At 42.0% G+C, this 12,008-nt stretch overlaps 1 protein-coding gene across 4 annotated transcripts in view; it reads right to left on the reverse strand.

Annotated features, from left to right (window-relative positions):
• Positions 1–674: 674 nt before the first annotated feature.
• The window catches only part of FAT3 (FAT atypical cadherin 3), a gene marked incomplete at its 5' end in the record, with an annotated part of 320,867 nt that continues 309,533 nt past the window's right edge, over positions 675–12,008 (reverse strand). For 2 of the 4 annotated variants that reach the window (XM_080342229.1, XM_080342228.1), the window contains 5 exons: positions 675–1,762; positions 2,374–2,409; positions 5,340–5,399; positions 8,421–8,534; positions 10,605–11,260. In XM_080342229.1, the coding sequence (XP_080198355.1) occupies positions 1,143–1,762; positions 2,374–2,409; positions 5,340–5,399; positions 8,421–8,534; positions 10,605–11,260 (1,486 nt within the window). In that variant the 3' untranslated portion in view covers positions 675–1,142. The remainder of the gene's footprint in view (positions 1,763–2,373; positions 2,410–5,339; positions 5,400–8,420; positions 8,535–10,604; positions 11,261–12,008) is intronic. The other 2 variants (XM_080342231.1, XM_080342230.1) reach the window with 1 other exon arrangement.

The following is a 12,008-nucleotide window of genomic DNA, read 5'->3' on the forward strand; positions in this document are numbered from 1 at the left end:
ACGAAATCACACATTCAACAGAAAATCCAGGGCCAGATCTTTGGCTGCAGCCCGTCCTTGTGGCTCCACTGGCTGAGTTAGTTTACAGCAGCTGAGAACTCATCCCGTAAACTCTAAGGATGGACCTTTGCCAATAACACGAAGCTGATGATTTGAGGTTACGGCAGCTTTATATGCAACTTCATTGCAAGTAATTTTACTGCAATAATTGTAGCACGATTGCCATTAAATAGGCGATTGCCCAAGCAAGGAATTTAAAAGAAAATCAGCAGTGCTTTGTAGATGGTTAGGTTTCCCGATGTTTTCAGAGACATGTCCACATTGTACACACAAGTCAAGGGAGGCTGTGCAAATGCAGCTGGGGCAAAACTGGGCCACTAAAGAGACAAATTCTGACATTTCTAGAAGTCCTCATGGGTGAAGTTATGCACACGCACCTGACATCAGGCTTTAAAAAATGACAACCAAAGTAGGCCAGTTTGGAGTAAATATTAATACATGCTGTATATATGTTGCTCTATACTCACACAAAATAGAATGAAATGCCATGTAACAAACAAATGCATAGGTAAATATTTATGGACAAGTGACTTGTCACTTGTCTGTGATACGTCAATTTGTAAATGCTGTTTTTTCAGCCATCTGACGTTTTACACAGCAGCCTCAGTCACCAATTGCTTTCATTCTTTCACTGACATAAAACTTCATGCAACAACGCATCTTGGAATGATCCATACCAATTCCTTAATACTGTGGGGAGATCATAACACTGTAACACTTTTAATAATACAATAGAAAAAAAATAAACAAACTTTGGGGCAGAGAAATTATTTAGCAATTATTGTTTTCCCCTGCCTCAAAAGATGAGTTTTACTCTTGGTAATAAATAGAAGGTACATACTCTCCAGATTGTCTGTAACAATTTTGTGATGTATAATACTTAACACAATTGGTCTCTTCGTGTCTGCACATATAGTATAATTTCTGAACAAGTTAATAATGGATTATATCGTATTTTTGCCTTGCCCAATATATATAGATACACCTTCAGCAAAATTTCTTCCCAGTATTTATACTATTAATTGGACCAAATGGCAAAAAAAAAAAAAAAAAGAAGAAGAGGAGGAGGAAGGGAGCATCCTTTACACTTGCGTCTGGTGCTGGGTCTCCACAAATGGAATGTGAACATTTTCTAGGTTGAGTTCCTCCACGCTTTCATAGTCACTCATGGCTACTTCGGAGTCATCAAAGCCGCAGCGGGCTGAGACGTCAGAGGAGGAGGCATCTAGAGAGTTGTGCAAGGATAAGGGCATCTTACCTGCACTAACGTTTTCTGTGTTCTGGCTTGGGCCAACAGCAAAAGTACTAAATTCGTTCCCAGTCTGAGACCCCGCGGTGTCCGTCTCATTGGGGAACTGGTGAGGAGGGAGGTATTGGCTGGGGTGGAAGTGTGGCCGTCGCCTGCAATCGGGGCTGAGCGTACTTGCCATCGAGACAGGCTGCGAGGGTGGGAGGGTTTCATATTGGTCCGGATAATCCTCTGGGAGAGGAGGCGGTAACTGGTCCTGGCTTAAAAACTCCTCTTCATGAGGGGGAGGGTAGTCGCTGTCAATGTCGTAGCCGCCAAGGTAGTAATCCGTTTCCAGCTCTCTGGTGCTGCCGTGATGAGCCGAGCCTCCCTCTGCCGACTCAAAGTTGGGCACCTCCTCGATGTCGGACAAGCGAGCGCTTGGCATCCAGTCAGAGGTGTCCCAGTGATACGCTGCAGCAGGGAAGAACCACAGCGCTTCGTTAGGACGGGGCCGCTAATGAGGACAGTGTGTCCTGCATGCACTCGCCTCTTAAGCCTCACAGCACCTTCAAACCACAGCATGCGCCACAGGCCATGGACACGGGTCAGCCATGCTCTGACCAGAGGGGCAGGGGAGGAGGAAAAAATGGTATTATGATGCTAATGCAAACAAACAAAGAAACAAAACATGGCCACTCTCAGGCATTTTGCTCTTTAGGATGCTACTGGGTTGTATTAGAAACTATGAGGCCAAGAAATCAAAACCACAAAAATCTATGAATTAATGCTCTTCACAATTATTTGAAAAAATATACAAATGAAGTCAGCATGCTTATGGTACCACATCCAGTCTCCCCGTCCACCTCCGATGACTTAGTTTCAAGAAATAAAGTGTGCAAGCAAATAATGTGATTGACTAAAAACTGGATCCTGAAACAAAATAAAAATGTCTGGCCGTTCTCATGCAGTATTTGAACCCAACAGACTTCAAACAAAAGAGGACAGGTGAAGCAGTTCAAGAGAAAAACAGATCAAGTTGGTGCCCTGCCCACCCCAGCCAGAAAGTGCCTCAGAAAAATCACCTCTGTTGTAGTTCTGTCCTTGATCCATAACAGTCACTGTCAGATACAAAGTGAAAAGTAAAAACTGGTAACTTGGAACCTGTTACCAGCATAGTATTACACATGACAATACAAAACTGTGCATGCATCTTTCCAGTACAGCTGCCTCAGTGTCTTTTTAATAGGACTTTAAATTGTTCTTTATTTTACTGTACAAGATAAGCTTGCCCAGTCAAATGCAGACATACATAGAGAAATGATTATGTCATGTATTATATTCCTTTTCTATCATATCTTAATTATTTACCCTCACTGAACAGATATGGAATTACATTGGAGCTGGAATTCTTAACACAAAAAGGGCTATCCACCATCTCTATGGTTTATAATTGCAAAGTACATTTCTCTCTCACTTGTTCACTTTGAAACAGAAAAATAAGAATCTACCATTCTCAGGGCCGGTTCAAACAAATCTGGGCCCACCTGGGCTCAGATACCATGGTGATGGGCACGGTATAAGAACCTGAATAGAATAGAATACAAAGCCATTTAATGGGGCCGTCAGCTACAGTGCCCTGCAACCCCATCCCCACCTCCCACCCGCACTGCCATGCGAGCCGGTGGGGAGGGAGGCATTCCAGTATGGAGAGGGTGCAGGGGTGGGGGAGAGAGCGGGAAAGAGTTTTTACGTGAGACCAGAGCAGGGAGTAAGCTGCAGCGTTTTCTAGATGGGATGCTCTTGTTCAGCCAGATGTTATTGGGCTTCATGCAAGAAGTCACCGGGCAAGGTCTCCGGACTGCATCGCTGGAGGTCTGGCCAGATGAATAAACCTTCACGGCATCACAGAACTTAACCTCTGGGGCTCAGCCACATGCAAGGGCAGAAAAGACTGTTCTCCAGGCCTCCATCTGTTTACCACCACTCTTGCCCTTGCTTATCACCACATGGCTTATGGGGTGATGGTAAATTCTTCGTTAGCTCATCAGCCAGACATCAGCTTTCTACCTGCTCTGCACTAGCCTGGGGTGAGGAGGGTTGGAGCTACTGCAGGTTTAGCCGCAGTGTGTGAACCGGCCCTAACCACTCTTCTCCTTCTTCACTTCTCTTTCGTAAGCAGATTTTGCTGTCTTTCGGTCAGTGTAATGACATTGCACCCGAGATATGTCAGGTCCCTCCGAGCTGTGTGGTTTCAGGATCCAGGAGAACCTCACTAATTTGCTGACTCGCACCACCCCCGGCAGCTCCCCGGGGAGGAAGCCCTGTCCTCCCGTGGCTGCGATTCTGCCCACCGTGCGTGGGAGCTCCGGTGCAGCTCAGGACCCACCGCTGGCACCAGCTCCGTGGCAGAGCTGGCACCGTTCCTAAGTCTTATACAAGGAACTGGGGAATGGACAAAGCATTTTCAGTGACAGCCTCTTGAACCAGCTACCAGACTGGCTTTTTCTGACCCGTAAAGCATGATGGGGAGCCAATGTGTTTGCTTAAGGTTTCCTTTAGGAAGGCAAGGCCACTGACAGTGTCTGTGGTTTCTCTTCAAGGTTATTTTTTTTTGAGTGGGACTTTCTGAATTAACCTTGGCTAGCTCATTTTCTTTGATATAGATAAGAATGGCGCTCCTACACTTCAGGTAAATATAATATAATATACTATAAATAAATACTCCAGTGCCATCACTAGCTAGGCATAAAAGTGCTTTTTAAAATTACCAGAACACTGAGTCAAAAAAACCCAGTTGTTTCACAAAAATAATTTACTTAATCATCTTTAAGTATTATGCAGACTCAATTAGCTGAAGCCTGCATAACCTGGCTTAAATTTGCTAAAAACATGGAATTTTGGACTTGTGGATAACTTGAGTTGATATTGAATTGACGTTTTCCCAAGGAAAAATGTTGTATAATTAATGTTTATCTATGATAAAACCCATTTCCTCAGTGTTCTATGGAAAAGGAAAATAATTATATTCCTGTTTTACCCATAGGGAAACTAGTTCAATTGTAACATGATGTCCCTGAGGTTACCCAGGAGGTCAGTGGCAGAGCTACGTGTTACGTCCTTGGACCCAAGAGCCATGGTCTATTCAACGGGCACATGAGGGAGCTGGGTCTCTTTAGTTTGGAGGAGATTGAGGGTTGACCTCATTAATGGAGCCAGGCTCTTCTCAGTGACAACCAATGGTAAGACAAGGGGCAATGGGTGCAAACTGGAACACAAGAGGTTCCACTTAAATATGAGAAGAAACTTCTTCTCAGTGAGGGTGACAGACACTAAAACAGGCTGCCCAGGGAGGTTGTGGAGTCTCCTTCTCTGGAGACATTCAAAACCTGCCTGGACACCTTCCTGTGTAACCTCATCTGGGTGTTCCTGCTACAGCAGGAAGAATTGGACTAGATGATCTTTGGAGGTCCCTTCCAATCCCTGACATTCTGTGATTCTGTGATTGACCCCAGGAGAAGGCACTGGCAGACAGGCTGCCTCACTATGTGGAACTCATGGAGTTGTGTCTACTCATCTTCTGTTGGACAGCGTCACCTGGGAGAAACCAGCCACCTGCCTACCATCACTTCGCTCCTTTCCGTGTGCACCCATTGGAGTGCACAACCCAACTGTACTGCAGCCTGATACACTTTACATTATCCTGTGTCTTCTTGTTTCCTAGTCTCTCCAGCGAGGATAATCTCAATGATTTGTCTCCATTATCAACCTAATCCTTTTCTCTCAAGGCAATGGGAATAAGCAAGCAAAAACATTGACTTGAGGGGGATGAAGACCTTGACACCTTTTCTACCAACTCCAATTACCCACAGGTATTTTGTGGCACATCCCTCCGGACTTTTTGCGTTTACTAGTGAACATGCTGACCTGCAAAACCCAATCCCTGCCACAGGCTTGCTGGTCAGTGTAGATTAGTGAGGTTCTGCTGGAATGTTTCACAATGAAAACAAGAAGCATTGTTGCATAACAAGAAAGAAAAAAAATTAAATACCTTCATTTTCTATAGTGTCAACTACATTGTTGACAAGTTGTATGACAGTCACTATGGAAGCTTGCAGGGGAGGGAAAGTGGAAAATAAAGGGAAGGGAAGGACAGCTTCAGGTTAGTATTAAAAACACACATTATATGTTACCACAACAAATTCTCACAAACAGACAGAATTGACATTGAAAAAAAAAAAAGACTGCTAACCAGCACATGATTTATGCACTGGGTTGCAGGACATTTCATTTCGGATAATCCCATACATTTTCAGAGTGGTGATAAATTCCAAACCAGCATTTCCAGAAAGGCATAAGGGATGATACGTGTATCACCTCATAAATTCTAGCAGACTGGGCAGCTGATTCAATTAACCAAAGCACTATCTTGTTTACCTGACACTAATTTCTAATTCATTCTTGCTTAAAGGTCTCCAGAGACGGTGCCATGTGCTCCAAGGGATCATTATCTTTTAGACCATCACACCATCTGAAATGGTGCTAAGCTCCATCTATTTCCTAAGAGGAATGTTTTACCTGTTTACTGTTTGTGCCGTGCCATGTAATACCTCTGGGACATTAAGCAGTACTGCTGTAATTAGGAGGACACATCTGAGTAGGTTTGGTTCAAATTTTGATCTGTGTTTGACAGAATATTAACACAGATGCTTTGTGTGTTCTCTGCAGGTGAAATAATTAATATAGACTGTGCAATTGTTTAACATGGAGTCCAAGAGGCCTACAATACGTGCTCCTCTAGATGATCTGCATTTTGGACCAACTAACACCCCCGCCTTTGAGGACCTGAAGGCTCTGGTCCAGGGGTACTGGATCCATCCTTTTTCCTCTGTCTTTAATTATGAGAAACTGATTCTTTTGGTACAGTTAAGAAGGTTGGGCAAGACATACTTTTTTGTTTCACACAGCCAATAAACTCGGAGATCACAAGAAACATGTAATAGTGCCATTCAAATATACATTGAATATTTTGACATATTTGCTAAATTTTGAGCATGGGATCAAGGATGTGATCCAATTTCCTCAGTCCTTGTAAAGGCTTGGCCGAGAGACCCTTGATAAACCAAAGAAAACATGTTCTATGTCTACATTGAGCATGTGTATGCCATCATCAGCATCGGTAGTTGTACAAGGGAGACTCGTATTGGCTAATGTAAAATAAACATTATGGAAAAACAAGTAAATCCTTGTAATCAGCTGCCGCATAGATCAGAAAAGAGCTGGAGGGCAGATATAAACTCTAAGAGGAGAAAAACCAAGAGTGAAAACCAGAAGGTAAAAAATCAGGGTCCGCACAGTCTTTATGTCAATGAAGGGCGGGCTCTGCTGGGAGTCTCTGAAATGATTTCTCAAAATACTATTGCTGAAAGTGGGCAACTTTAATTTGTGGCTAACAAAAATTTTTGCTTTTTGATAACAAGAAATACTGCTAACTACTCTCAGCAAGACTAGGGGAGCTGAGCAATTTAAATGCAGTAGAAATAAGGTGGAAAAAAATAAAAGTAGGTTCAAAATCACACCCAAAAAGAGTTTGCACAGTGAGACAACCCCTGTTTGATCCAGAGAAGGCTCCAGGCACTGTGGAGAGGATGAGCACAGGCTGCCTGCACCTGACACACACTAACAGCATAGGGATATCAATTAGCCCTTATGTACATATATGTGAGCATGTAGATGCTTACTTACACCTGTATTTATATATTTAGACACTTTCACTGCAAACTTTCTCTGCTTCTGCAAGAAAACCAGAGTGTGCAGTCTTGCATTGACCTCTGAAAAGTACCCAGATGATTTAAGTTTCTTCCATCATTCTCTCTGAAGATATGGATTTTCATAGACCCTGAACTATAATTTTTATCTCGAGGGCCATATTTTAAATGCAGCTTTTGCAAAAAATGAACGGGCACAGAAGATTCAGCTTCAGTGGGTACAGTGCCACTGATTTAAAGTGGGGCAGGATCAGCTGCTTGAAAAGCCTAATTGGAATTTGGGAGATACAAAAAAAACCCACGTACAATAAATCACCACCTGAATAATAATTCTAAAGGTAAGTATAATAAATATATCTATAATTAAACCAATAATAATTTTAATAATTATTCTAAAAAACTCTAAAGATTTTCTGGGGGCTATGGGGCAGAAAAGCACTGAGATGCTTGACAAAAATACTCGTGATGCTTCAGCCACAGCTTAACCAAAAGGAACTGCAAGTGCACTTCTCTTTAAGTGCTTTTTCCAACATTTAGGAGTACCCAGGGAAGAGCTGCACGACATGACTGAGGAACTGAGTCTCCAGACAGTTCATTAACTGGTGGCTGAAGAAAGTAAGTGCAATTTCTTTGTGCTTATCTTTTCTGTGTATCTGAATGAAGCCTCCCTGATATCCATCATCCCTCCTTGGGCAGAAACATCTCGTTGCCTTTTCTCAGGCCCGCTGCTCAACATACATGGGCTGTAGGAACAAAGGTTTGCTCTGACTTTGTAGGCCGCTTTCAGGCTGTGTACGGCTCAGCCCATGTCACCCACTGAGATAATGATGTAGGACATGAGAACATGCACCGAGCAAGGATTTAATGGTGCTCTATTGTCCGCTGAGCTGTGATTGCCAGGGAAAGGCTGAGACACCAGGGCCTGGCTCAGCCCATCATTGTTGCATCCTGAGCACCAGCAGAGTTTTGTTGGGACCATGAATGAGACCTGGCAAACGGCACAGAAATTCCCTTTAATTTGGCTGCTAAAACATGAAAGTCATCCTCTTCCGAGAGATAAAATGATAGAAACTCTAGTTTCACTTGCAACCTATTAATCAACTTATATCTTGGCAACGTGGCTCTGCTGTATCACACCTCTTATTCAACGTAAGGTACTGATACAACAGCTCCAAGTATCAAGATTTTAATTATGTTCCTATAATTTAAAAAATAGCCACAAACTGAGGGTTTGAACCCAGTACTTTCTGACTTCCATCATTGTTAAAGTGTTCTCTAGATGTCGTCTAAGCATTTTTAATAATATTAGAGAGAGAGTTAAATAGCTTTGTCTCCAGCATAATAAATATAAAAGCATTTCTTACCATTATCATCACCGGAATCAGACTGGAAGGAGCTGAGGGACTGTACTTCAGAGTTGCTGCCTTTATTGCTTCCTGCAAAACAGGTCACTTCTTCAGCGTCATCAACCCCTTTACCTTCATTGACAGCAAAAACAAAGCAAAATGGTACTGTCTAGGTATGCACGTTTGTCCATTTATACCACAAAGCCACTTAAATCCTGCCAGCAAGTAGCCTTCTATTATTTTTACCAGAATAACTTTTTTTCTCCCCAGACAGAGGAAATGGCCTATTGGTCAAGAAGGCAGCTGAAAAAGATACTCAGACTTTTGAAGTGTTTGAAGCCCCAAGAATCTTTCAAGTGGCTGACACCACTATAATCAAGGAAGAAACATCTGTATTCAGTATTGCCTTTTTAGATGATATGTAGTCTCAGTAATAAAGAAAATGATGACTGAAAAAATGTGGTATAAACATCTTATACAAGAGATTACAGTTACACTTATCTTTACTGTTCATTTCCTAATTTGAGAGCTTCATTAAAGGCTCATTCAATGCTCAATAAACTTATTATGCATATTTTTATTCATATCAGTGGCCCTTAGATCAGATTTTAATGGTTCCACCACCAACATATAATAGATTATGCTTCAATTTACATTGCTTTCAATCAGGGACATTCAGTCCTGACAACTCTTCTACATTTTAGAAATGTAACTGCAGCCTATGGTATAAATTCTCACATAATTAAACACACATGAATGAACACATTCAGCTACACGTTATATGAGTGCTAATAAGAAACACCAAAAGTTATCATCCATAGTAATCACTGAGATAAATACCTGAGCTAATTACCAATGAACAAGCTCAGGTGCTGCAAACATGTCAGTACAGCTCTCCACCTACTAGCTGTAGATATTAAAATTTCTACCCAGCATGGGGCACCTTTGTACAGTAAGGGCTGATTTGCTCCTGCTGAGAAGGAAGGCAGGCAGGAGATGGAGTCAGTGCTGCAGTAATGAAGCTACACTGCTTCCCACTCCTTGACAGCTCAGGTCCATCTCCATGATGTGGCCTCACGCTGCGCAGAAATTCATACAGATACAAGCAGTGTCTGTGGCAGAAACACCCACGGAAATACAGAACAGAGCATGTATAAGGGTTGGCATGATGATGCTTTCAATCACTGAAACTATATTTAATGGTTAAAAAGGTCAACTGAAACACAACTCTGAAATACAGCCCAAAGAAACGAAGATTTATTCCTTCTTTTCACTAGAAGACCTGAGTCAATGTGCTGCTTTAGATAAAAGTGTGCACGTTAGGGCACAGGTATGAGGCAGTGCCTCAGCTCCTATGGCCTAGACATACATGACTATGAAAGTTTCTTGACGTATAGTTTTATTTGACTGTTTTAATTAAAGCTGTTTTGCAATGGGGTTGAGTATGCACTAGGAAAAAATACTAAAAAGATAAAGCATCATAAAGCCCCCCTGTGTGCTAAAGCAAACACCTCCCAGTCAATATGACATGTTTTGACTTGCAAGGATAGACAACATAGTGCCATAACTCCATCCCAGTAAACTGCTATTTCCTGCTATGACAGAATAAGTGAAGTTCATGGTATCTCCAGCAACTTCTTCAGGAATGGAGGGGGCACTGTGTTACCACAGTAATTGTGGGGATCATTTGTCACCATTGCAAAGCAGGATTGCTCCTTAGATACATGGTTTAGTCATAGGTTATGTCTGGACACAATGATCTTAAGGGTCCTTTCCAACCTAAATGATTCTATGATTCTTGCAGAAGGTTTAAATATTTTTAACTCCTTCAGAAGATGAAATTCTCAAACACAGCAGAGTTTATATTTGAGAATCTGCCACAAATTATCTTTCTCCAATAGAAAATGATTGCATTGTATCACTTGAAGAACTAATGCTCAGAGCACTTACTCATATGTGCTTTCTGAATAAGTGAACTAAAAGTGTTTAGTCATACTTTACGCATAGAAGTAGAGGTCTTCTATGCCCACGGTTAATTATATCCTTTCAAAAGTAAACTAAATCACTTCTTGGAGAAATGGAACAATTATAAGTGTTTGAGGTTGGAGCATTAAGACTACCTGTGCCGTTGTACTTCTACATGCTGAAGGCGACCCTTACCTATGGCAGGGAAGAGCACGAGCAGCAAGCAGTGATACTTACTTTCTGTCCCAGCGTCCCACGTGCTCTTTCTGATGGAGTCACAGTCAGAGCGACAAGGAGACACGGCAGGCAAATTTGGAGCTACGCTGCACACCACCACCCCCCGCCTGGCCGTCAGGATTCGAGGGGACTCGGGGTGAAACGTTGTCATCTCCTGGTGCTCTACACCAAGCCCATCCACTATCTTGTCCAGGTTATTCCTTGAGTCACTCTGGAAGCACGGGGTATAGGCCATTGGCCTCACTGGGACCTGCGGAGGCCCAACCTCTTGGTAGATGTTTCTGCTGTCTCCGCTGTTCCTGATGTTCTTGAACTGGATGCCGTTGCTCTTGTTGAGCAGGGCAGCAGTAGCTGGATCCTGCACGAGCGTGATGTTGTTGCGGGAATAGTTCTTCCTGAAAACCTTCTTGCGAAAAATGATAAAGAGGATGATCAACATAAATATGACAAACAGTACCACAGCTATTCCTATCAGCTCCTCCTTGCCGACGTATGAATGCCCAGCTTGTATATTGGGAACCACCACAGGGCGAAGACCACAGTATTGTCCCATATAGCCAGGAGTGCAGTTACACAGAAATGAACCAAATATGTTGACACAGGAGCCACCATTTTCACATTCTTCTCTTTCACACTCATTAATGTCTTCCTCACACCTTGAAAGAAGAAAAAGGAGAGTTTGGAGAACAGATGGAAACAGCTCAGTTTGTACAGGATGACTTATCTTGTCAAAGTGATACTATTGCAGTTAACAACTTGTTGGTGCTTGGCAGATTATCCTATTATTATAACGTTATTTAATGACATTTATTTATTACATTTTTTTCTACAGCTATTCCATGGCTTTTTAAGACAATAACATGGAAACATCAAGAAGAAGATAAAGCATCAGATAGGAAGAGGGTCCTTGACCCTAATGAGGCTCACTGAATCTAATACAGAATCTCAGTCTTTTTAGATTGTTTTTGGATGATCCCATGGGATTTCATTAAAATACTATGAGGATTCAAGCAGAAAATAGTTGAGAAAAATTAAATTACTGTACTTATTTAAGAGAAGAGGAGGATATATTGACTGTAAAATTATGTAGGGCTGGATATAAAATGAGCAAATATTAGAGAAGTGGGAGAAAAGAAAATAACAGGAACCTTAAAGAGATAGAAGAATTGTAAAGAAGAAGAGGTGATTAAAAAAAGGCAGAACAAAAAGTACAAACAGTGGACAAACTAGATGAGAAAAAAGCATGTTGATGGGCAGGTCAGGGGATTTTCTGTTTCTACACCACGTACACGATCAAGGCTCGGATTTTAAAAAATGATCACGTTAAATTAGGCTTTTATGTCAGGGCTAAAGTGACTAAATAATTGATCCCTTTTCAAAAAATCAGATTACATAGCAGCTTCC

Source organism: Nesoenas mayeri (assembly GCF_963082525.1).
Source record: "Nesoenas mayeri genome assembly, chromosome: 1".
NCBI classification, from domain to species: Eukaryota; Metazoa; Chordata; class Aves; order Columbiformes; family Columbidae; genus Nesoenas; species Nesoenas mayeri.